The sequence below is a fragment of the Rana temporaria genome, chromosome 5, assembly GCF_905171775.1.
Source record: "Rana temporaria chromosome 5, aRanTem1.1, whole genome shotgun sequence".
In the NCBI taxonomy this organism is placed as follows: Eukaryota; Metazoa; Chordata; class Amphibia; order Anura; family Ranidae; genus Rana; species Rana temporaria.
In genome coordinates this window covers 63,342,225-63,369,666 of record NC_053493.1, presented here as the reverse complement: position 1 = coordinate 63,369,666, position 27,442 = coordinate 63,342,225, and the positions used below count along the sequence as shown (strand labels likewise).

Below are 27,442 nucleotides of genomic sequence, written 5' to 3'. Positions count from 1 at the left end.
GCACTGGGCTTTTTCGCCGGCGGCGCATGCGCAGTTAAATCGGCGCGGAAAAGCGCCTGATTTAAATTGTACACTCCCCCTAGCCACGGAATTTGCATTCCGCCGGGGGGAGTTAGGATCCGACGGTGCAATTTGCGAGGTAAGTGCTTTATGAATCATGCACTAGCCTCGCTAAATTGCACCGGCGGATCGTAAAACAGGTAGATCTGGCGGATCTAAAGATCCGCTGATCTACATGAATCTGGCCCATTGTGTTTTTTTCAAAATTGTCGCTGTTCTTTTATTTATAGCGCAAACAATAAAAACCTCAAAGGTGATCAAATACCACCAAAATAAACCTTTTGTTTGGGTACAGCATCTCACGCGCAATTATCAGTTAAAGAGACGCAGTGCCAAATTGTAAATAGTGCTCTGGTCAGGAAGGGGGTAAAATCTTCCGGGGCTGAAGCGGTTAATAAGAGCTTATAAAAGTATCATACCTCAAGTTTACATGCACGATCCCGGCTCAGGGGCTCGAGTGGAAAGCTAAGGTTGTTACCCTCGGCCAGTGACCGCAGATCAAAATAATACTTGGCATAAACACTGGACGGAACATTGATGTTGAATTGCAGCAGCTCCAGGAATTGACGCTCCAGCTCATTCCTAGAAATAAGAAAAATCAAAACCATAGGAAATGAATACAATCTTCCATGACACATCAGTTATCTACATATGCATATACTAAAGCATAAACCTAAAGAGACCCTGTCACCAGACCAGACTATTGAAATCAACAGCAATTTCTGATAAGATTATATATATTTAATTTATGTTATTTACCTGTAAAAGTCCCTCTTGTATAGACATTCAAAACCCCTGAGACTTTCTCTGCCAGCTTTAGGGCTCATTCACACCATACCTGTATGAAAACTGATGAGAAAACTGCGCAGATCAGTTTTCATGCACGTTTCAGACAGTTTTCATGCATGTTGACATCTTTTTTCATGTGCGTCAGTTATATGCCCTATTCACGACAATGTTGATGTCATGTCGGTTTTTTATCCGGTGCAGGAAACTGCATACACATTGCAGATTCCTGCGCAGAAAAAAATCTACACATTGTGGCGTAATCAGGGCACAAGGAAAACAACTGTTTTTTGTGTCTTTGCAGAACGCATGCAGAAAAACTGATGTTTCTACAACATGGTGTAAAAAAAGCCGAAATGTGATGTAAGCAACCCCAGCAGACTGCATGGGCAAACCACAGATTAACCAAAATTAGAATCAAGAAGCCAGCTCTGGTTTTGGTATAGGTCAATGCAATATTGCTTGGTACTAATGCACATTACGATGTCAGCCAGTGATTTTGGTGATACACCACCACCTTGTGGCTATAGTGTGAGAAACCCAGCAGCACATACACACACACACAAATATATATATTTATATTTATTTAGATAGCTCAGCTTTTTTCAACCAGGGTGCCTTGAGGTTTCTTCAGGGGTGCCTTGGCAAAATGCCCAAAAATGCATACAAGCCAGTAGGTGGATCAAGCCTGCCTTTTAGTTACACAAAGCCATGGGTTTTCATTGAGCATCATTTCAACCTTCCAGCCCCCGGCATCCTAACAACCAGTGTTGATAAGAAGGGTGTTGATCGCCTGTAGAGCATCGTTGTTTTACCCTCCCCTGCCCCTGTCTGTCAACACTGGGGTCACGTTAGCTGAGTGATGGAGAAAAAATGAGGGAGAGGAGAAACACTGGAATACTAGTCCGTATTAGTAAAAGTGTATTTGCTTTGGAAAAAGAAATCACCTCTAATGTTGGGGTTCCTACATGTGTCGATGGTGCCACATTATGTAAAACTATTAGAATAGTTTTTTACATTTTAGAATTGGGTGCCTTGAGACCGTCCATAATTTTAAAGGGTGCCTTGACTGAAAGAAGGTTGCAAAACACTGAGCTAGCTCTATATGTTCTGCACATTCTGTAATACCCCTAGAGCAGGGGTCTCAAACTGGCGGCTCTCCAGCTGCTGGGAAACTACAAGTCCCATGACGTATTGCAAGGCTGACAGTTACAAACATGACTCCCACAGGCATGATGAGACTTGTAGTTTTGCAACAGCTGGAGGGCTGCCAGTTTGAGACCCCTGCCCTAGAGGGAGAGTGAAAGAGGGAAGAGATGGAAAGGGAAGGAACTCTTGAAATAATGGGGTTCAATGAAACCAGGTACACTTTATACATGGGGCGTTTTTTCCCTTGTGTAGGCTGTTACTTTTCTACAACTAGTCAAGTTTTCTAATGCAATCTAAAAACATAAACAGTTGGTACAACTGATTAAGACAGGTACCTGGGGTGACAACATAAAGCAAGGCATTAAATAGTGGGGCTGAGCTGTGCCCTAAAAATAATGTGGCGGTAAAGCCATCCTGTTACCCTGCTGATGCCATACTGTATCTGAGCACCACACACCAAAAGCGCTATTAATTCATCTTTACAATTTAAAGCTAACTCCCCCATCCACCTATATTTTGTTTAAAAATCACTTTGAAAAACACCCCCCAAACATTTCTGAATGTGGCCATCTTGAGTAAGGGCAGATGATTCATGAAGCATTTACTTTCTGGAATTCATCTGCTCTCAGGCCAGGCATGCTGAAAGGAGGGTGTGCTTAGCTGAGAAAGCCCCTCCTCCCCCTCCAGATGAAAGAAAGAAATGCCCACGAAGACTCCTGGGATGTATGACATCATTTCCTTGGCCTAGGCCTGGAAACCAGGAATAGGGATGAGCTCTGGTGTGTTCGCACAGTCCACGTGCAGAGCCGGCCAGGAAGTCGGCCAGGGCGCTGCGCTAATCACAGGCAGGGAGACATTGTCTTGATGCTTGGCTGCAGAGATCGGGAAATGTCTTACTGTCTGTGATTAGCGCAGCACATCGCAGTGCCGACTTCCTGGCGGGCTCTGCACGTGGAGTGTGCGAACACACCGGAGCTCATCCCTAACCAGGAGTTAACTGAAGAAATGTAAAAAAAAAAAAGAATATTAAAACAAGTAAATATGATATACTTTCCTATTTAATAATGCTAGCTACATGAGGAATAAATATTGTTAATTTTGAGTGAGAGGATTTAGTTTGGCTTTAACTTTAAATTTGTGATGTGGTGTTGGAATGACTCACAGTGACATCCCAAGATCCTGGAGGCTATTAATTGATTCAGGTCTGCTGCACTCTATACAGGTGACAGGTCAACATTATTGGAAACAGCAATGATCTAGAAAGAGAATGAACTTACATGTCCTCCACTGTGATGTCTTTCAGGATCTGACAGTAGTCCACATTCCACACTGCCTGGTCATCCCAAACCTTAGAGGCTAGAAGGATTGCACCCAAAACAATCCGTTTCCAGTTGGCTGGACAGATATCTATTTCTGCGTAGGTTAACAGTCTTTCAAGATAAACCTTAAAATAAACATATTACTAGATTAATATACATGAGCACTAAGCATTCATAATACAAACCATCTACCAGGAGAAGTAGGTAATACAACATATACCTGGATCAGAAGACTTCCACTCATCTAGGACTACTTTCGGCATGCAGAAGGGTATACTCCTTATTGTAGCCCAAATTGGCCTTTGAATCCCAATATATTAGCCAGGGGTGGACTGATAACTTATGGGGCCCCCGGGCAATAGGAGATTATGGGGCCCCCAGGCAATAGGAGATTATGGGGTCCCCAGGCAATAGGAGATTATGGGGCCCCCCAGGCAATAGGAGATTATGGGGCCCCCCAGGCAATAGGAGATTATGGGGCCCCCGGGCAATAGGAGATTATGGGGCCCCAGGCAAGAGGATATTATGGGGACCCCAGGCAACAGATTATGGGGCCACACAGTATACATACACACAGAATACACATACACACACTGAAAAGATACTGGAGAGGCGGGGCAAAAAGATGACGGTAAGGGACATTTCAGGGACTGATGTAAAACAACACACACATTTTTACATACTGTCCCTGGTTTTACTGAGGCTGGCAACCCTGATTGGGCCCCCTAGTGGCATGGGGCCCTCGGGCAGTGCCCAAATGGTCAGTCCGCCCCTGATAATAGCTATGACCACCAATACCTCCCCTTTCATCCCTTCCAGCAGCAGAAGGTCCAACGATTATGGACATTTTAGAAGCAGTAACGCTTTTTTCAATGTCAATAGTTAAAGTAGACAACTGAGAGGACAAAATTAGGCCTACTGTGCATCACCTTAAAAAACACAGTTTATTGTTAATAACCAATGTTCAAGTGATATTGGGCCACTGTAGGCTTCCTTGCTAGAAGAAATTAAAAACGTGTGCCATTATGTCATTGCAAAGTGTGATCCAAGCTACTACTGCTATAACTATTGCTGCCAGTGTCCTGCTGCAGACCAGAGAGTGGGTCTACTATGGGCTGACCATGGTTGTCAATGGGGGAGCCCAAGGCAGACCCACCTACTAAGCTGCAGCAAGAAGGCATTGTTAGCAATGGCGGCAGCAATATGAAAAGGCCAAATTGCTTACATAAAAGCTGCATGCTGCAAGGCTGAACTACATGCTGGTTAATATGTTTTATCTGCGTAAGGTGCCTGGTTTGCTTACCACGCGTTCATTTTTCTAGATACAGCTAGCCTTTGCTGGACGTGAACCTCTATCCTTAACAATATGTGACTATTTTACTGTAAATGAACCCCTGAAATAATTCCTTACAGACTTCTGTCCCTGCTTTGGTCCAGGGTTGTCACATGAAATGAGTCACATGCTTAATCAGATTTATTGGGTATTTCCTTAAAGCGGAGTTCCAACCCCAATTAGCATTTTTTAAATGTATGTCCTTTCATCCTGCGTTTTTATAATATAAATCCGGTCACTTACAATTCTACAATCCGCCGCAGATCCGCATAGATATTCAAAAAAGATAGTTTATAAAACTATGTCTACACCGTTGTCATTTTGCTTGTGGGCATTGTGAAGCCTACAGGCACTTACTTCCTGGAAGTCTTGGATGGGGAGTGATAATTGGACAGCGCACTGCATCCTGGGAAATGATGACACACATTTCCCAGGAGCATTAGAGGGAGATGATGTCAGAATCCTAGGTGAATTCAAAGGCAGATTTCGTGGGACCGCATAGCAACAGGCATTTCCAGATGAGTAAAAAAAAATGTTCTTTTTTTTTTTCTTTTTTAGTCGTAAGCTAGGGTTTAAAGCAAAATTGTTTTTTGATGGAACCTCCACTTTAAGCTTCTGGTGCTGAACAATGTGTCAGGGAAGCAAACAAAAAAGGTAAGTTTGTACAGCTGAGGATGGGAGGATTAGAGCAACGCTGTGCTTTGTCCATTCAGTGCTATGACAGTACTGCTTGCCCAAGAGCTTACATGTTCCTCCATGCCTGGAAATACCTGGTTTCTTCATCGGCTTCTGGATGCAGTGGATGGGCAGCAAAAGAAAGGAATGTATATGTTGTTGTGGGGGGCGGTGGGGCTTTGCTCTGATTGAGTAAAGCACAGGTTTGCTTCACAGGTTCTCAAAAACAGACAAATATCAAATTAGCCTTAAGAACTGTGCACCAGCAAATCATTTGCCAAATGTAAAAAACATTTCTATCACCGTCATCATTGACTTCTGATGGGTAGCTCTACTCCTTGGCATAAGAAAACTGAGGTCACAGCTTTTGTGCCCAACCTCTGCTCTGCGGGGTCAAGGCATCTCACTATATTTCCTTTACCAACTATGGCAGAAATGTGCAGAGAAGCTACAAAATCCAGGCAAAGGTCAACTTTTCCATGAGTCCCCTGGGCTTAGGGTGACCACGTGTCCCGGATTGCCCGGGACAGTCCCGCATTTTGCAGGTCTGTCCCGGTACCTTTATGCCAGGACAATACAGCGTCCCGGAATAAAAATGACACAGCCATCCCCGGGCCAATCGGATGCCCTCAAAAAAGGCAGCCACATCACCGCTTTACTCACTGGCAGTACTTGTCCTGGCCGGGAATGCCTGGAGGAGCACAATCCTGCTCCCTGCTTGTGACTGGAGAAATCCCACCTCTTGTGTCCAATCACTGTGCTGTCCCTGAATGGTAGTTTTGAAATGTGGTCACCCTACCTGGGCTTGGCCATGGGACATCAGATCATATGGCCATCTAAAGGAGATCCCTGTTAAAAATCTTCACCAGGGCCCTTCCATCAGCAGCTATGACACTACCTGCACTGTACTTTGTGGTTCACTTTCACCCCATGTTCAAACCATATCTTCATTTCCACTTGGCAGCATCAAACCTTGTCTATAAATGTCACTGAACCAAGGAAGAGGAACACACCTGGATTCACCCTGCTTTTATTAATGGAGGGGCGGGAGCACAGCATAGGTCGCAGGGCTTGGAGCGGTACTCTTTTCCACTTTTATTAATGGCCCTGTACTCTTTGGGCCAGATTCTCAAAAGAGAATCTCCAGATACGCCGTCGTATCTCTGAGTTGCGCCGTCGTATCTATGCGCCTGATTCTTAGAATCAGTTACGCATAGATTTCCCTTAGATCCGACAGGTGTAAGTCTCCTACGCCGTCGGATCGTAACTGCATATTTACGCTGGCCGCTAGGGGCGTGTACGCTGATTTACGCATCGAAATATGTAAATCAGCTAGATACGCGAATTCACGAACGTACGCCTGGCCGACGCAGTACAGTTACGCCGTTTACGTTAGGCTTTTCCCGGCGTAAAGTTACCCCTGCTATATGGTGGCGTAAGTGCGGCGTACCAATGTTAAGTATGGCCGTCGTTCCCGCGACGAAATTTGAAAATTTTACGTCGTTTGCGTAACTCATCCGTGAATGGGGCTGGACATAATTTACGTTCACGTCAAAACCAAAACGTCCTTGCGGCGTATTAGGAGCAATGCACACTGGGAGATTTCTACGGACGGCGCATGCGTCGTTCGTGAAAAACGTCAATCACGTCGGGGTCACAGAACATTAACATAAAACACGCCCCCCTGTCCCACATTTGAATTAGGCGGGCTTACGCCGGCCGATTTACGCTATGCCGCCGCAACTTACGGAGCAAGTGCTTTGAGAATACTGCACTTGCCCGTCTAAGTTGTGGAGGCGTAACGTAAATCAGATATGTTACGCCCGCACAAAGTTACGCGCTCCTACGAGAATCTGGCCCTTTGTTTTTTTGTTACTTTAATAGGAAATATAATTTATGTGCATTTGATTTTGCACATTGTGCAGATGCCAGGTCATGATTTGTTTGATGTGGACTTATTAAATCTATCTGGATTGTGTTCTCCCCATGACAAAGTAATAGATGTGATAACTATTAATGAAATGCAATATGATGATCAGATAGAAATGTGGTACATAATTTAATTTCCTGTGGCTTTCATGGAACATATCTTCACAATAAAGCCAGCATCAATGTCAGTTATTGCATTGGTAGCTCAATGAGATGGCTAGGGGGCTTGTAGGCCGTGCACAGCAACAGCTACAGCAAAGACATAAACAGGAATGTATAAAGCCCGTTACTGCAGACCAAACAATCACAGAGGAATATGAAGCACAGATCAGCGGTTATGGGGAGTAAAAGCATAGAAAGCTTAATAAGTTTAATAAACACTTATTGCATTTCTCACCACCCTCCAGGAGCCTATCCCTCCTTTATTGCCAGACCATGACACCCCAACCTCCCTTCTCCCAGGTGCCACCTCCCTATAGAAGAATCCCACAACATCCGAATTAAAGCTGAACAAAACTCATAAATGTAACCATTTCCCAAAACAGTTACATTTATGGCATGCTGTGAATGATAACTGTGAGGCCCCGTACACACGTCCGAGAAACTCGACGGGCAAAACACATTGTTTCCTTGTGAAGCCGCCGAGGATCTCGGCGAGCCGAAATTTCCCATTGAACAACGAGGAAATAGAGAACATGTTCTCTATTTGGCCCGACGAGATCCTCGTCGGCTTCCTCGGCCAAAAGTGTACACACGACCGGGTTTCTCGGCAGAATACAGCTCCGATCGAGTTTCTGGCTGAATTCTGCCGAGAAACTCGGTCGTGTGTACGGGGCCTCACGTTTGCCTGTGCTCTCAACCAAACTATTGAACCATCAAATAGTTGGTATCATAACTGATCACATGTGCAGCACCATGGCAACTACGGATCAACAAAGGCCAAGATGGCAGCTTCCTTAGCTGTAAAGTAGAGGCGGGTTTAGTTCCACTTTAAGGTCTGCACCCTCTTCTGAGGCGTTATTTCATTCTACTGTATAGGGCACCACCTGAGACTTCAGTGAAGAACGTGCCAGCTCTAATATTAGAAAGAAAGGTTGACAAATGGTTAGACAGATAGGCTACATTAAAATTTTAACTGGTTGCCATAACCAGTTTAAACCACATAGCATGGGGGCCTACCATATTGGCTATAAATGTAATCGATTGCTTAAGTAAGCCCTGGTGGTATGTTAAAGTGGAACTTTACCCATGATAATTGCTGGGGAAAAAAAATTTTCTTTAGCAAGGAAAATATATTCCACATCAATAATTATGCTTCCAAAATGAGTGTGTGCTTTAAAATGCTTCCAGCATTGCTCCTGTTTCTTCTTGCTGGAGGCTGCCATTTTGCTGAAGCCCTGAGACCTGAATTGCAGTAAATCTTTAGGCCTCCACAAATTGGGCACAGTGCCTAAAAAGACAGAGGGGTGGATTCAGGTAGGGGCGCGCACTACTACGGAGGCGCAGCGTACCGTTTTTACGATACGCCTCCGTAAATTACGTGCGCTACGCTTCATTCATGAAGCAGTAGCTCCGTAATTTGCGTGTGCGCTCTGTAAAACTGCCCGGCGTAAGCGCGCGTAATTTAAATGATCCCGTAGGGGGCGTGGATCATTTAAATTAGGCGCGTTCCCGCGCCGAACGTAGTGCACATGCTCCGTCGGGAAACTTTTCCGACGTGCATTGCGGTAAATGACGTCATTTGCTTCAACGTGAATGTAAATGGCGTCCAGCGCCATTCACGATTCACTTACACAAACAACGTAATTTTTAAAAATCGCGACGCGGGAACGTCGGGTATACTTAGCATTGGCTGCCCCTGCTAATAGCATGGGCAGCCTTACGCAGAATCCGACGAATGCAAACAACGTAAAATGCGAACGCAGGGCGCGCGTACGGTTGTGAATCGGCGTGAGTATGCAATTTGCATACTCTACGCTGACCACTACGGGAACGCCATCTAGCGGCCATCGTAAGAATGCAGCCTACGATACGACGGCATAAGAGCCTTATGCCAGTCATATCTTAGGCTGCAGTCGGCGTATCGACCTTTCTGAATCAGGAGCAGTCGATACGCCGGCGCAACTAAGCAATTCCGCTGCGTATATATGGATACGCAGACACAATTGCTTACTGAATCCACCCCAGAGCGGGTCGAGACAGCGTACTACTGGATTTTAAACAGTATAGACACTTATTTTTAATGATTTACATAGCTATAACTGCAAAAGAGGCCAGTCATCCAGCAGGACTTAATTTTCTGACTAAAGTTCCGCTTTAACTTACAAACAATGACCAGTCAGAGTACCTGCTCCAAGTGAAAGATGTAAACTGGCTGGGCAACCAATTAACTTCTGTCACAGGTATTATAAATTAAGGGTAGATTTAAATGTGCATCTAAATCTCCCTTTCCTCTTAAGCCCAATTTGCGCTCCAGAGGAAACTTACAGGGAGTGAGCAAGCGATGCAACGCCTCCTCGCCGCCTGTTTCAACCCCATTTTTACTCTCAAATTTGCTGCAACCGCCATTGACTTGAAGGTGCAGCGTTCAAAGTCGCCGAGCATTACAAGTCGGGTCAACTTTGCCACGGGTGTGAGGCGAAGCATCGAAGCCACGCCATGTAAACACCCCCGTCTGCTGCTTATCGCAAGCCTAAACAAGGCCTAAAGCTACAGTTTGAACACTCACCCCATGTGCTTGTTACAACAGGGATTTGCAACTATGGTGAAATTAGGGGGGGGGGGGTTATCACAATCATGTTTATTTGCTGTATGTTTGATACTTTTAGCACCTACATGTAATTATTATAAGCAAAATCACAAATTTTTATATTGTTATTATCAGAAGTTCGTTCACATTTCCCCCAAATACTTACCAGGGTTACTATGGCACATTCAGCGGTCAGCTGGGCAGCACTGAAAAGCGTCCGAACAAAGCGATATATATGTTTCTGTTCTGGGTCATGCTTCTCATAATCAGTTGGGATTTCAGATTTCTACAAATAAATTCCATATTTACATATACATTATATTTGGTGTCAGAGCTGTTTTTGCATTTTTTTTTTTGCACACGTTAAATTGGGCATTTTATGCCTGAAGATTAGATAAAGTTTAAAATAGAAATAGAAGGCAAAACATTTTTGTATAGATAAAAAAAATACAATATAAATACCTTTTTTTTCCCTTTTTTATAAGTGATCATATTCCCTCTGCTCTCAGCTGCATAAGAGCTGGGGGAGGAGGAGAAGCAACAGCACACTGAGCTTCACTCCGTTGACCCCCACTGAGCCGGCAGATGACAGAGCGGTCCCTGCAGATCTCCGCTCTCCCCTATGGGGGGGATCGGATGAACACGTACCGTCTGTCCTTGTTCATCCGATCCACTCTGCAGACGGATGGAAAAAATAGGATTTTCCCCCGCCTGCAGAATCGGAGCATAGCGGACACCGATGAGATCCGCTGACACCCAGGGCTGTCTTAATGAGAGGGCACACCTGGGCACTGCCCAAAGCAGCTGGTCCTTGAGCCCACGCTGCCCCGAAATTGGGGGCCCCATGATGGCACTGAGAGTGATAGATACACAGGGGAGGCAGTCTGCCTCCTACCTACTTGATGTCTGTTTACCTGCACTGTCATCATTATAGGGGCCCCAGGATTCTATTAAGACGGCCCTGCTGACACCCACTATCCCATATGGATACATGTATTTCTGTATTTCATCCGAAAATGGATGGATGAAATACAGACATACTGTCCGCTGGTGTGAAAGGGCCCTTAAACATTTCATATTATCTGAAAACAGAGATCCTGGAGAATAAAATGGTTATAGCTGCAATATTTTCAGTAACAAATACACCAAGTCTTATTTGGGTGCACACAAAAACACAATATAATACCCAATATTTGGGTAAAATATAAAAGAGGAGGTTGCCCCGAGTAAAAAAACAAGTCAAGCCTTAGAATTTTGCATGCCTGTGGAGCAGTGTCAATCTTCAGTACCGAAAACTGTCCATCGTAAACATTTTAAAAAGCCTTTACAGGTCACCAGTTCAGGGTTAACCATGAATGATGGCCTTAGAATTATTACTCTCACTCCAGCATGCACAGCAATACCCTTATAGCACAATAGCTGATTTTATATGTCACTAAACGTGATAGCATCATTGAAATGACAAGTCCTCTTTAAGGAGACATCAGGGGTCCATAAAACCCCTTATTGTCACCTCCGGACCTGATTGATGCTGAGCACAGATCGTACTCCATTAGCTCCCTCCCCAGGAATGACTGTGCAGAGCCCGGGAGTGACTAAATGCTCATCACTCCCAGATGAGAGATTAGTGGACAGATGTCTCTCTGCTCTACCCGCTGTGACTGCACCCAGTCTACAAGAAGGACAACACAGAGCCTGGCATACACGGAGGAGAGAGTTGGGCAGGTGACTTTGGGATGATAGCTTTATAGCTGCCCAAAATCGCTTCCAACAGAAACATTCAGTAACGATCACTCACGTTGTCCATTCAAAAAAGGACTGTAAATGACATATTTACTGGCTCCGTCCTCTGCTCTCCATCCCAACACATACCCTGTACCTGTGGCAGGGAAGCCAGCAATGCTTTGGGAAGAGGTGGGAGGGGGGCTGGCAAAGTGACAGGCAGAACAGGAAGGGGGATCGTTGTGGTGGAAGCAATTACAGGATTGATGCCCGATGTCTGTGTCTCTTCCTATTGCAGCTGAAAGCTGGCAAGAGAGAAACTGGTTTCAGCTGCTGCAGAGAGGCGCACAGGTCATCTTTCTATAATTGCCGCACTGATTTCCTCTGCCATTTTGGCCCCTCCTGTGTGCTTGGGCCCCCCACAAGAGGACTGGTGGTCCACCCTGTTAGCGGCTCTGCTTGCACTGTATACTTGTTGGTAAATCTGAAGGAGATTGTACAGCCAGATTGCAAAGCTGCATTCATTTTTGACTGCCGCAAACAGCCCTGGTGCCCTCATTCTAAGCATTCCAACTCTGTCATAGGATCACTGGTGATAATCCACCACAATATGTTGTCCACGGTACAGATAAATGAATACAAGAACTCAAATACTTACAGAGAGAGGATGAAGTTTTTCATCAAATATATCTAACAGCAGCCGACCATCTCGACCATCTCCATCTCTAGAAATATAATAAAAAGGAGGTAAAATCTTCAGAAGTGAACAAATTCCAAAGACGAGTTTTGTTTTAGGTGGCACTCAAAGATAAGAAACATAAAATACAAAATGTCATTTACTGCCAATCACAGCTCAGCTATAAAAAGTCTAACCGCACTAAACTAACAAAAGCAATTCTCTGATTGGTTTCTATGCCAAAATATGTTATCACCAGCCTATTTATAGTTGGATTCGGAATACATAATTAAGGATAATGGGAGGGCAATCTTCTGCTGAACTTTTTTTTTTACCTGTAAGGCCCCTCTCACACGGGGCAGATACTGTTATGATCCACAGGGAATCTGTCCTCCAATCCCCTGCTGATGAAAGCTGAGCGGGCGAATGTCAGGTATGTGTCCATTCAGTATATGTAGAGTGAAAGCGCACAGAGCCCGTTTTGCTCAATTGACAAGTGACTGTAAACGGACTTCACTGTCTATTTACACCCGACTGCCCTCCAATCCAGTTAAAAAATCCATTTGTACGCTCCATCGGACAATTGTTGTCGGATTTTCCGCAGATCCGAGCGTGTTTACACAAGTTCGTCGGACAAAACTCCAAAGTACAAACACGCATTCTCGGAAGCAATGCTCACCATAACACAACATTAGCAGAAGTTGCCCAAAGGGTGGCTCTAAAGAGCTGAAAAACACGTTGTTTTGTGTTTGTTGGCCGTCAATTCTTTGCCATTTGTATGCAATACAAGTTCATGGCCAACAGCCTTCGGACAAAAGTCCTATACTTTGTCCGATGAAAAGTACGAGGCTTAAGTCGCTTTGCCCTGCAATTCTCTGAAATGTCAGATCTTTTTTTTGAACATTAGTATTTTATTGAGTTTTTTTTAGAAAAGAAGATCTCAGATCTTATGCAGCGAAGCGCTGTCTGTTCCAGCAGTGAACAGCAGATGGCGCACTCAGAGCACAGATCAGACTTCTCCATAGAGGAGGAAGCAGTTCTGATGTTGTGAAGGACTACAGCTGCACAGACAGCTTGTGGCTGAATGAAGTCTTCTATGCAACTGGCCTGGAAATGTTTTCTGGAAACCGTCTTCCAGAAATCCAGTCCTGCAGCCAACACTGTGGTATGCAGCTTGATTTTCAATCAGATTAAAAATTAAAACAAACTTGGACCATCGATGGGATTGAGCTGAGACAGCTGAATGACAAGCCTCGGCTCGCGTCTGAATACATTTAAATGATGTGAGATGCAAATGATTTTATTTGCATTTATTAAAATGCATTCTATGCTGGAGCGTATCTGCGCTGTATCGGGTTATACAGATGGTAATCAAGTAATAAAGTTATTAAATGTGAGTGGGGTAGATTCAGGTAGCTATTACGGCGGAGTATCTCCAGATACGCCACCGTAATTTCAAATCTGCGCCGGCGTATCGTTACGCCGATTCTCAAAGGCAGATACGCTAAAAAATAGGCTTCCTCCGCCGACGTAACTTGAATGCGGCGGCTTAGAATTGTGTGCAATATTACGTTGGCCGCTAGGAGCGCTTCCGTTGTTTTCGGCGTAGAATATGCAAATTACCTAGATACGCCGATTCACAAACGTACGTGCGCCCAGCGGTAGTTTTTTACGTCGTTTGCGTAAAGGCTTTTTCAGCGTAAGGTTGCTCCTGCTATTAGGAGGCGCAGCCGATGTTAAGTATGAATTTTTTTACGTCGTTTGCGTAAGTCGTTCGCGAATAGGGCTGGACGTAATTTACGTTCACTTCGAAACCAATACGTCGTTGCGCCGTACTTGGAAGCAATGCACACTGGGATATGTACACGGACGGCGCATGCGCCGTTCGTAAATCACGTCAGGTCATCACATATTAGCATAAAACACGCCCCCCCTTCCACATTTGAATTACGCGGGTTTACGCCGGCCCCATTTACGCTACGCCGCCGCAACTTACGGAGCAAGTGCTTTGTGAATACAGCACTTGCTCCTGTAAGTTGCAGGGGCGTAGGGTAAATACGATACGATGTGCCGCCGTAACATAAATTGCAGCTACCTCAATCTACCCCAGTGTGTAGAATTAACAACCCATAAATACTTTTTAGATACTGGCTCAGTGAAAACGGTTTTGATTTTGAAGCGGATTGTGGAGGTGCTGATGATTCGGCAATAACTGGTCTCCCACAGTACACAGAAATGCAATGTCAGTGTATACTTGGTTTACGAGTAACGCTGTTAACGAATGTTTTTTTGTTTTGTTTTTTAATCCCGACTCAGTTTGTGAGGTTGTCTCGCAAAACAAGCAGAATTCAAGCTAATGGGGTGTGCAGTACCGCATTTGGCCAGAGGTGTGGGGGAGCCGATGACACTCGGAACGTTTTGGTGCCGTTCAGAGATACTTGGAAATACTCAGTTCCCGAGTGCTTCCGAACCTTTCCGAGGGTTTCTGAGATCTGCCGAGCTGTCCTGAGGATTTCGGAGGCCGTCCGGCGCCCCCCCCCCCCCCTACCTCTGGCCACATGCGGTATTGTATGACATAGAAGTCAATGCAGAACGAATTATCTTCTTTTCCATTTCTATGGGGAAAATCGCTTTGATATGCGAGTGCTTTGGATTACAAGCATTGTCCTGGAACAGATTATGCTCGTGATCCAAGGTTCCACTGTATGTTTGTAAATATAAACTGCAAAACACCTTTTCTCATCAGCAGAATATAGCAGTCCTGTGACTTCTATTAGTCTCTGGTTTAAGCTTGTAGGAGGAGTGTTCATTTATCTCTGACTGTCCTATGAGGCTGTAAAGCCTCGTACACACGATCAGTCCATCCGATGAGAACGGTCTGAAGGACCGTTGTCATAGGTTAACCGATGAAGCTGACTGATGGTCCGTCATGCCTACACACCATAGATAAACTTGTTTCTGAGCATGCGTGGATTTTTAACCGATGGTCGTGCCTACTAACGATCGGTTTTGACCTATCGGTTAGGAATCCATAGGTTAAATTTAAAGCAAGTTGGCTTTTTTTTAACCTATGGATAAATAACCTATGGGGCCCACACACGATCGGTTTTGACCAATGAAAACGGTCCATCAGACCGTTGTCCTCTGGTTAACCTATCGTGTGTACGAGGCCTAAGACCCTTGACCCTCTGTCTGGACAGTGCTGATTGGCCCTGTACTGATCACATGCAGTCTCCCATGTCTCCGATCGGGACCCCCCCCCCCCCCCCGCTACATGCGGCGGTCGGATTCCCGCGGGGAGCGACCCGGGACGACGGCGCGGCTATTCGTTTATAGCCGCTCCGTCGCGATCGCTCTCCGGAGCTGAAGAACGGGGAGAGCCGTATGTAAACACGGCTTCCCCGTGCTTCACTGTGGCGGCTGCATCGATCGAGTGATCCCCTTTATAGGGAGACTCGATCGATGACGTCAGTCCTACAGCCACACCCCCCTACAGTTGTAAACACACACTAGGTGAACCCTAACTCCTACAGCGCCCCCTGTGGTTAACTCCCAAACTGCAACTGTCATTTTCACAATAAACAATGCAATTTAAATGCATTTTTTGCTGTGAAAATGACAATGGTCCCAAAAATGTGTCAAAATTGTCAGAAGTGTCCGCCATAATGTCGCAGTCATGAAAAAAATCGCTGATCGCCGCCAATAGTAGTAAAAAAAAAAAAAATAATAAAAATGCAATAAAACTATCCCCTATTTTGTAAACGCTATAAATTTTGCGCAAACCAACCGATAAACGCTTATTGCGATTTTTTTTTCCAAAAATAGGTAGAAGAATACGTATCGGCCTAAACTGAGGAATTTTTTTTTTTTATATATATGTTTTTGGGGGATATTTATTACAGCAAAAAGTAAAAAATATTGCATTTTTTTTCAAAATTGTCGCTCTATTTTTGTTTATAGCGCAAAAAATAAAAACCGCAGAGGTGATCAAATACCACCAAAAGAAAGCTCTATTTGTGGGGAAAAAAGGACGCCAATTTTGTTTGGGAGCCACGTCGCACAAGCGCGCAATTGTCTGTTAAAGCGACGCAGTGCCGAATTGTAAAAACGCCGTTGGGCATTTAGCAGCATATTGGTCCGGGGCTTAAGTGGTTAAGGTTGACTATAAATAGGCAGTTAGAAGGATACCCACCCCTTTTCAAACACATCAACAGTGGCATAGCCTGGTCAATGGGTAAATGTAGCAAACATTGTGAAATAGTTGTACCCTAATTATTTTGGAGAAAATCCAACATCTAGGAACACCAGAACACTAAATGACAGATCGTGGGTGGAAAGATTGAGCAGACAAGTAAATAATCTTGGTCGACTTCTCTTTTTCTTGTAGACATAAACTGCTACAGGAGGTGTTTGGCCGCCATCACTTCTCCCAGCTCTATATACTGTACATTAACACAGATGACTGGATGAGCAGATTGTGCATGTTTATTCCTCAGCAGCTGGATCATAGGTCTGTAGCATTCTGTTATATATGTTTTCTTACATTATTATTAAAGCTGAACTCCGGGCAAAAATGTTATGTTGCCATGAAGTGGGGCTGTGCCCGCACTGCACAGGTCCACTGCTTGTTTTGTTTAGGGGTGAGGGGAAAGCTTATACTTACCCGATCCTTCAGAAAACAGTGCTCCCCCATGGTCCAGTGGTGGATTATTCCTGGTCTATGGAGCCTGCTCTGGGCATGATAATGTCAAGATCAATCCACTATTCAAGACCGCTGGAGAGCGGGGGGGTGTGGGACCGGTCTTGTGCTCGGAGTATCCGAAAATGATCGGTTAACCCGTGCAGTGCGGGCACAGCCCAAATGCATGTGAAAGATTTTTTTTGGGGCTTTAACCACTTTACAACCGGAGGCCGTCTTTTAACGGCCTCGGCTTTGTGCGGTGATATCTGAATGATGGGGCAGCTACAGGCATCATTCAGATATCACTGTCTTCAGCCGCCGATTCTGTGCACAATAAGAACACTCAAAGCGGCAGTTCCGCCGCTTGATCGTTCTTTTAGGCGGCGGGAGGGGACACCCTCCCGCCGCCACCTGGTGCTTCCCCGGGCTCTCCCGTGCCATCGGGGGCCCAGAGAGCGAATCGGCCGGCGCTGTCTGGGAAGCATAGAGATGACTGGTGACCAGATGGTCACCAGTCATCTCTATGACCGTCAGGGGCCCAGGCGTGACGTCAGAACATACCTGCAAGTAAACAAAGCCGCAATTGCGGCTGTCGGCATGTGATCGGTGAATTTATTTTCACAGATTTCATGCTTGTAAGCCTGGAAGAGAGATGTGGGGTCTTATTGACCCCACATCTCTCCATAAAGAGGACCTGTCACAGTGATTCTTATTACAAGGGATGTCCTTGTACTAGGAATAAAAGTGATCCAAAAAAATAAAAATAAAAAAAAAAATGTTTAAAACGCCCCTGTCCCCGGTAGCTCGCGTGCATAAGCGAACACGCATGCAAGTCCCGCCCTCATATGTAAACGCTGTTCAAACCCCACATGTGAGGTATCATCGCGTGCATTAGAGCGTGTGCAACAATTCTAGCACTAGACATCCTCTGTAACTCGAAAATAGTAACCTGTAAAAAATGTTAAAGCGTCACCTATGGAGATTTTTAAGTACCGAAGTTTGGCGTCATTCCATGAGTGTGCGCAATTTTAAAGTGTGACATGTTTGGTATCTATTTACTCGGCGTAACATCATCTTTCACATTATACAAAAAAATTGGGCTAACTTAACTATTTTGTTATTTTTTAATTCATGAAACATTTTTTTTCCCTAAAAAAAGGTGTTTGAAAAATTATTGCGCAAATACCATGCGAGAAAAAAAAGTTGCAATGACCGCCATTTTATTCCCTAGGGTGTCTTCTAAAAAAAATATATATATAATGTTTGGGGGTTCTGATTAAGTTTCTAGCAAAGAAATTGAGATTTTTACATGGAGAGTGCCAAAGGAAGTGCCAAAATAGGCCCGGTTGTCAAGTGGTTAAGTTATCTGCCCGTTTTCCATTCAAATATGGGTAGTGTAGGTCTCACGCTTTTATAAGGCAATCCACACAATGTGATATTTAACCAATTCAGCTCGGGAATATTTACCCCGTTCCTGACCAGGCCATTTTTTGCGATACGCCACTGTGTTACTTTAGAGTGGATTGACCCATTAAGGCCGGTTCACTCCAGAGCGCCATGTGGGAAACCCTCAATCCCCGCACTACGTTCAAAATGCACTGCATTTGCGATCTGCAGCGGATTTCAATATTATGTTAATGGCACCCTAAATGCAAGTCGCAAACGCAGTGCGTTTTCCTGCACCGGTACTTCTGTAACATGCTGTGCGGTTGCAGTGAGTTTCCAAAAGTAATGCATGCACTATTTTTGGCGCAGTGCGGTGCTATTTCAGCCCATTTAAAATGAAAACATGCAAAGTAATGCACGTGAATCGCACAGCACGCTCCTGTGCAATTCCCAGTGTGAACCAGCTCTTAATATATTTTTCTGTCTATAATAGAAATACAGATTTCAGATTTCCAGAATACACTGGAAGCATAAAAAGGGACTGGATGCCTTGGGCACCACGCTTGGATTTCCCTTCACACACACGCCGGCTTCTGGGTAGAGAGAGATCTGTGCTGCTCTGAGCTGTATTTATTGTGGGAGCCCAGCAATCAGATCTTACTTTTCAGTGGAATTCCCCAATGTCGGTATAAATGGTATAAAACATTTCCTGTCTGGCTGCCAAGCCAACGCTGCAAGAGGAATTTTTATCTAAATTGAACCCGACAGCTCGTTTAGAGAATTTTCTGTCAGCCGGTGGTTGTTAATATATTTGTTTTTATCCTTCTCCTCCCAGCTGATGCAGAGTGGAGGTGTAGATATAACAGAACTCCATTTACAACTAAACGTTTAAAGGGGTTGTAAAGGTAACAAAAAAAATCCCCATAATAGCTTCCTTTACCTTAGTGCAGTCCTCCTTCACTTACCTCATCCTTCCATTTTGCTTTTAAATGTCCTTATTTCTTCTGAGAAATGCTCACTTCCTGTTCTTCTGTCTGTAACTCCACACAGTAATGCAAGGCTTTCTCCCTGGTGTGGAGTGTCATGCTCGCCCCCTCCCTTGGACTACAGGAGAGTCAGGACGCTCTTTACGTTGCAGATAGAGAAAGGAGCTGTGTGTTAGTGGCCGTACTGACTCTCCCGTAGTCCAAGGCAGGGGGTGAGCACGACACTCCACACCAGGAAGAAAGCCTTGCATTACTGTGTGGAGTTACAGACAGAAGAACAGGAAGTGAGGATTTCTCAGAAGAAATAAGAACATTTAAAAGCAAAATGGAAGGATGAGGTAAGTGAAGGAGGACTGCACTAAGGTAAAGGAAGCTATTTAGGGGAATTTTTTTTACCTTTACAACCCCTTTACGGTGCTGCAGACAAGGTTTTGCAACCCTCTACTTTTTACTTGAAGGAGGGTAGAGGCAGGAGGGGGCTGGTAATGCCAACCACATGAATTTCAGGTGGTTTATTCAACAATAAAACAATAAACCGGACAAAATACGCACTGTATGGAAGCTTAAAGTTGAACTCCGGGCAAAAAATAAAAAATAAGGAACAACCTCACTGCAAGGGATAATTGCTTGTTTTTGTTTAGGGGAGTGATGAAGGGAGATGTACTTACCTGATCCTCCCTGCAGCTCCTGCACCCCCACATTCTAGCATCATCAAGCCCAGCTCTGGATGCGAGTACATTGCTGGATCCTGGGAGTGGAGGATCAGATGAATAGAATCATTTCTTCTCTTCTCCGGACAAAATGAGCACATTGCCCACACTGCAAGGGAAACTTTTTTTTTTTGCCTGGAGTTGGGCTTTAAGTCCAGTAGTTCATTCAGAAAATGTAAAGCATTCTTTGAATGGCACCTGTGCTTAGCAGCCGACCTCCTGTGTTAAAAATGCAGTAGGCCAGCCAATTCGCACAGGTGTCTGTTTCCGGCTTAGAGGGGCATTGGCCAGGTGTGGTATTGGCATAGTTATATTGGTCCAAGCTGGACTAATGTAACTATGTAAAAATATATCATACCTGGAATTCCTGGAATCACGGCCACAGCAGGGAATCAGTTATCCTGACTGGGTGTCATATGACGTCTAGCAAAATAAGCTGCTTGCTCGCGCCGATCGGTGGTGCGGTGTGTCGCTGTGACACACCGCATCTCAGATCTTGGTAAATAGCTTGTGACGTAGGCTCTTTACCATGTGATCATCTGTATCCAATCACAGCTGATCATATGATAACCAGGAAGCGCCATTTATTGGCTTTTCCTCTATTCGCACTGACAAGGCACAAGTAGAGGAAAGCCGATCAGCGGCTTTCCTGACAGGGGGGGGGTCTGTGCTGATAATCAGTACAGACCCTTCAGGGATGCCCACAAGTGCCCACCAGGGAGGGCAATGCCCATTTCAGGGATGCCAATCAGTGCCCGCCAGAGATGGCAATCAGTGCCCATCAGTAAAGCTCATCAGTGCCTCCTCATTAGTGCTGCCTAGCAATGGCATATATTAGTGCCACCCATCATTGCCGCCTATCAGTTTCACCTATCAGTGCCACCTATCAGTGCCACCTATCAGTGCTGCATATTAGTGCCTCGTCATCAGTGTTGCCTTACCAGTGCCCATCAGTGCAGCCTCCTCAGTGCTTGTCAGTGAAGGGGAAAAAATACTTACAGTAGGTGTTTGTGATATTGTGCTTTTAGCACGACAGCGTCGCGCTGATACTCGGCGACAGGGTGCCGAGATCTCGCCGACATCTCACACTCACTGGAATAGTGACAGCACATCCCAGCAAGCGCGTCATAGAAGCGACGGGAGATCCGACTTGGACTCCCGCCAATTCTACACGTGTGCGGCGTTTGTTATGAATCCTGAGGGGGAAGTCCCCGCCGGATTTTAAATAAAAATCCGGCATGGGTCCCCCCCTCAGGAGCATACCGGGCCCTTAGGTCTGTTATGGGTTGTAAGGAGAGCCCCCCTACGCCGAAAAAAACGGCGTAGGGGGTCCCCCTACAATCCATACCAGACCCGTATCCAAAGCACGCTACCCGGCCAGCCAGGAAGGGAGTGGGGACTAGCGAGCGCCCCCCCCCCCTCCTGAGCCGTACCAGGCTGCATGCCCTCAACATGGGGGGGTTGGGTGCTCTGGGGCAGGGGGGCGCACTGCGGCCCCCCCACCTCAGAGCACCCTGTCCCCATGTTGATGAGGACAGGGCCCCTTCCCGACAACCCTGGCCGTTGGTTGTCGGGGTATGCGGGCGGGAGGCTTATCGGAATCTGGAAGCCCCCTTTAATAAGGGGGCCCCCAGATACCGGCCCCCCCACCCTAAGTGAATGAGTATGGGGTACATCGTACCCCTACCCATTCACCTGCAAGAAAAGTGGTAAAAACACAAATAAACCACACAGTGTATTAAAATATTTTATTTTTCTGCTCCGGAGGCCGCCCCCTGTCTTCTTTATTAGCTCTTTTACCAGGGGGGGCTTCTTCTTTGACGTCTTCGGGTGGGTGGGGGCCGCCGTCTGGTTCTCTTCCACCGCCGGGGGGGGGTGGCTTTTAAAAAAGCCCCCACCCCCCCGGCGGGTTTCCTCCGGCGTCTTCGGCGGGGCTCTTCTTCTTCCGCTATCCCGACGGGTCTTCTCCGCTATCCGGGGGGTCTCGCCGCTCTCCGCTGTTGACTCGTCGCACCCCGGTTCTTCGTCTCGCAGTCCGGTCCCTTCTTCCGTGCTGTACGTCTTCTTCCGCGCTGTGACGTCATGTTCTTCACTTCTCTTCTTCTCCCGATGTTGACTCGCCGGTCCTCCTCGCTGAAATGACGGATGCGCGCCTTGCATCGGACCTATATAGGCCTCACAGTCCCATCATGCTCTGTACCTACCCATATGATACCTACCCACGTGGTAGGTATCACATGGGTAGGTACAGAGCATGATGGGACTGTGAGCCCTATATAGGTCCGATGCAAGGCGCGCATCCGTCATTTCAGCGAGGAGGACCGGCGAGTCAACATCGGGAGAAGAAGAGAAGTGAAGAACATGACGTCACAGCGCGGAAGAAGACGTACAGCACGGAAGAAGGGACCGGACTGCGAGACGAAGAACCGGGGTGCGACGAGTCAACAGCGGAGAGCGGCGAGACCCCCCGGATAGCGGAGAAGACCCGTCGGGATAGCGGAAGAAGAAGAGCCCCGCCGAAGACGCCGGAGGAAACCCGCCGGGGGGGTGGGGGCTTTTTTAAAAGCCACCCCCCCCCGGCGGTGGAAGAGAACCAGACGGCGGCCCCCACCCACCCGAAGACGTCAAAGAAGAAGCCCCCCCTGGTAAAAGAGCTAATAAAGAAGACAGGGGGCGGCCTCCGGAGCAGACTAATAAAATATTTTAATACACTGTGTGGTTTATTTGTGTTTTTACCACTTTTCTTGCAGGTGAATGGGTAGGGGTACGATGTACCCCATACTCATTCACTTAGGGTGGGGGGCCGGTATCTGGGGGCCCCCTTATTAAAGGGGGCTCCCAGATTCCGATAAGCCTCCCGCCCGCATACCCCGACAACCAACAGCCAGGGTTGTCGGGAAGGGGCCCTGTCCTCATCAACATGGGGACAGGGTGCTCTGAGGTGGGGGGGCCGCAGTGCGCCCCCCTGCCCCAGAGCACCCAACCCCCCCATGTTGAGGGCATGCAGCCTGGTACGGCTCAGGAGGGGGGGGGGGCGCTCGCTCGTCCCCACTCCCTTCCTGGCTGGCCGGGTAGCGTGCTTTGGATACGGGTCTGGTATGGATCGTAGGGGGACCCCCTACGCCGTTTTTTTCGGCGTAGGGGGGCTCTCCTTACAACCCATAACAGACCTAAGGGCCCGGTATGCTCCTGAGGGGGGGACCCATGCCGGATTTTTATTTAAAATCCGGCGGGGACTTCCCCCTCAGGATTCATAACAAACGCCGCACACGTGTAGAATTGGCGGGAATCCAAGTCGGATCTCCCGTCGCTTCTATGACGGCTCTGTCTCCATCGCGGCAAGCCAGCTCGGCGCTGGCTCCCGCGATGGGGCTCGTAGGTGCTCAATCTCGCCGAGAAAGAGAGCGAGATTGACACAAAATCGGGTTCACCTACTGTATTTACAAAATTTTATAACAGAAACGATGAAAAACTTTTTTTTTTTTGTTCTTTTTTTATTTCTTTAGCAAAAAGTACAAAACCCAGCAGTGATTAAATACCACCAAAAGAGGAGCTGCGGTGGCTCAACGCAATTGGCACTGCGCTGACAAGCCATTCACCTCTGCAGCTAGGGGTTCAGATCCTGGTCTCGGCTACATGTGAATTGAGTTTGTTGGTCTCAGCCCGGCTCCCGGTGGGTGTGCTATGCGAGGTAAGCCTGCGCTTAGTACGCACACCCCCCTCCCACAAAAACCACCACACTTACACGCACTCGAAATTGGGTTAACATGCACGCACTTTGACCATGCGGTCTCTAAAAAAGAGAGGAGAAGGACTAACGGGGCTGGTTGAGCGGGCTAGATCCTCTCACTCCCTTGTAGGGAGTCCCTCTGCCCCGCTGGGCTTCAAAGCGGAGCAGGTAGGGCGGGCTGTGTGGGAGGACCCCCTCGCACACCCGCCATTGCCACCCGGGGCATGGAGAAAGGTGGCAGATTGCCTCTGGGGGAGGCCTGCCTACTCCCAACTCCTGCAGTCCGGCTCCTCTCTCGAGTACACTCACAAAATACACTTTAAGAAAAGAAAAAAAAAATACCACCAAAAGAAAGCTCTATTTGTGGGAAAAAAATGTGGGTACGTTGTTGCATGACCGCTCAATTGTCGTTCAAAGTGTGATGCCTCGTACACACGACCGGTTTTCCCGACGGGAAAACAGTCATGTTTGCTTTTGGTCGGGAAAACTGCCCGTGTGTATGCTCCATAGCAGTTTTCCCGACAGAAAAACTGCGAGCAAAAAAATTAGAACTTGTTCTCTTTTTCCCCCCGCCGTGATTCTCAGCGTTTTTTTGCTCGGCAGTTTTCCTATGGGAGACACTGCAGTGGAGCATACACACGGCCGGTTTTCCCGACCAAAGCTGTCATGGCAGTTTTCCTGTCGGGAAAACCGGCCGTGTGTACACGGGGAAAAGCAACCAAACAGGTTCTCGGTTTTCCCGGCGGACTTTTGACCGCCGGGAAAACCGATCGTGTAGATGAGGCATGAGAGCACTGAAAGCTGAAAATTGGCCTGGGCAGGAAGAGGGTGAAAGTGCCCTGTATTGAAGTGGTTAAGAATGTTATTTCCTGGCTGTCATCCTTATGCTCTGACTGTCTGAGTCACTGACTAATAAAACAAAATTGAAATAATAGTTCTGAAAGTTTTAAGTTGTTAAAAAAACGAGTAAATACCTATTAAATTCCTTCATCTATATTACCTCCGGCGTTCTAGTTTCTGTTCTCTCATTCACTTCCTGGTTTGCGGCACTCGTTCATGTAAGAACTACATTTCCCAGTATGCATTGCGTCACGCCCAGTAATTCACACCTCCTTGAAGTCTCTAACACGTAGAGAGCGTCCTGCCACACAGATGTAGTTCCCAGGAGGGGGCGAGCATGTTACTGACCACCGCAGTAAAGTCTCCCTTCACGGTGGTCAGTAACAGACAAGCAGGAAGTGAACAGAACAGAGAAGAAATAGAGCAACTTCTGAGCAAAAACTAACAATGAGGAAGTGAAACGAGGAATGTCTGCAGGTAAAGGATGCTTATTATGAAATATTTTTTTTTCCTTTACAACCCCTTTAAAGAAAATAAGTTACCAAGACAGAGAACGCTCAGGGTTCATTCACAACAACCTACATTGGGCAGTGATTTCATACACAGGCACAGTGCAAAGACAAGGCAGCACAGTGGTGTAGTGGTTAGTACTTTTGTCTAGCAGAAAAAATGGTCGCTGGTTCGAATCCTGATCACGACACCATCTGCCTGGAGTTTGCATGTTCTCCCTATGCCTGCGTGGGTTTCCTCCAGGTACTCCGGTTTCCTCTCACACTCTAAAGACATGCTGGTAGGTTAATTGGATCCTATCTAAATTGGCCCTAGTATGTGTAGGAATGTGCGTTAGGGACCTTAGGTTGTAAGCTCCTTGAGGATGTTTATGTAAAGCGCTGCGTAAATGGACGGTGCTATACAAGTACCTGAAATAATAATAGTTCTTTTGCAGTGGTGTGTGCACCAATAGGACATGCTGTACTTTATTCAGCGCAGCATGTTGGGAAGCACTACACCACACCACAACACACTGCAGTGAATAAAGATAAATGAAATGTCATTTTGGGCTTGATTTACCAAAACTGGAACGTGCAAAATCTGGTGCAGCTCTGCATAGAAACCAATCAGCTTCCAGGTTTCATTGTCAAAGCTTAACTGAACAAACTGAAGTTAGAAGCGGATTGGCTGCACCAGATTTTGCACTCTACAGTTTTATTAAATCAACTCCTATGTGAAATTTTATTAAAGTAAAAAAAAAAAAAAAGGTGAGCTGCGTCATTCCTTCCCAGCATACACCAGTGGTCTTGGTACAAAGTGGCCGCTGGTGTATGCTGTGAACAAGCCATAACATGTGCAGCAGTTGACCAACTACCGTATTTATCGGGGTATAGCGCGCTCCCGCATATAGCGTGCACCCCTAAAGTTGCCCCCATTCCTGTGGAAAAAAATCGTTTTTTGAATCCGGCGTCCGTCTGCGGCTTCGGGTGTCCTCTTCGTCGGGTCCGGCGTCCTCGCGTCCTCCCCGCTCGTTTCCCGCGCCGAGTTTTGAATACTGCGCCAGCATATACCGAGCGCAGTACACTCGGGCAGGCTCGGCAACTGTCGCGCTCACGTCCTGTACGTCCAGGACGTGAGCACGGAAGAAGCCGAGACTGGCCGACTATACCCGAGTGTACTGCGCTCGGTATATGTCGGCGCAGTATTCAAAACTCGGCGCGGGAAAGCGGGTATCGGTGTATATCGCGCACCCACGATTTTGCCCAGGGCAAAAAAGTGTGCGATATACGCCGATAAATATGGTATGTTATGGAGCTTATTTCTCCTCCCCTACAACCTCTAGTACATATTGCATTTGCCTACAAAACCGTCTTTTTTTTTGATGATGATAATGATGATGTCAGAACAGCAAGGTTGCAGAGAACTATCTGCTACACCCATTGTAACCAGTACAGATCATCCATGGTAACCCGTAATATTGGGAAAACTGAAAGGGGGTCATAAGGGCACAACATGTAAAGGCAAATAAAGAAACAGTGAAATATAACTTAAAGGAACACTAAAGGTTTGTTTTTTATTAGATCAATTGATTGCTGTAAGCTAGAGCATTTAAATATCACTTACCTCGTTTTTCCTTTTGACCTCCAAAATACAGTAATCCAGGTTTGAAAATGCCATTTCCTGTCTCTCCTCTTCTTGCTTTCCACCAGCATCTGAGCCGTTTTGCATGGTGGAAAGCAGAATGTGCTCACCCCTCCCTATGACTACAGCCCTGCGTGAAGATGTTCTCTTATCCCTCACAGGCATGGAGGCTAAGCCTAATGGGAACTGTAGTTTACCATTAGACCGTGATTTAGCAAGAATGAATGCGCACCGCAAACCAGGAAGTCAGTGAGAATAACGATTCAGGAGTGCTGGAGGTGAATAAAACAGCTTGATTTCAACAGGTATCAAACTAGTTATAATGCAAAACATTACTTTTTACTTTATCAGCTACTATCAGACTTTAAGAGGAAAATATTTTTGTCTTTACAACCCCTTTAAGAAGTGAACAATATGCAGAGATAATACAGGCAGAAAGTGAAACACTTTTATACTTTGACTTTTTTTAGTAACGTACCTGTTTTTTATGTGGTAGTATACAGCAAGGGCTACGCTGTAAAAGAAAAAGGTGCGCTTTAACTTTCTTAAACAGAACAATCATTAAATGACATGATAAA

At 46.2% G+C, this 27,442-nt stretch overlaps 1 protein-coding gene across 1 annotated transcript in view; it reads right to left on the bottom strand.

The window, feature by feature from the left end:
* CCNY (cyclin Y) overlaps positions 1 to 27,442 on the bottom strand; it is a 200,987-nt gene that overhangs the window by 10,353 nt on the left and 163,192 nt on the right. The window contains exons 5-9 of the mRNA XM_040352657.1: positions 27,343 to 27,378; positions 12,381 to 12,447; positions 10,167 to 10,286; positions 3,273 to 3,439; positions 480 to 642 (exon numbers count right to left, since the gene is read on the bottom strand). Of these exons, the coding sequence (XP_040208591.1) occupies positions 480 to 642; positions 3,273 to 3,439; positions 10,167 to 10,286; positions 12,381 to 12,447; positions 27,343 to 27,378 (553 nt within the window). The remainder of the gene's footprint in view (positions 1 to 479; positions 643 to 3,272; positions 3,440 to 10,166; positions 10,287 to 12,380; positions 12,448 to 27,342; positions 27,379 to 27,442) is intronic.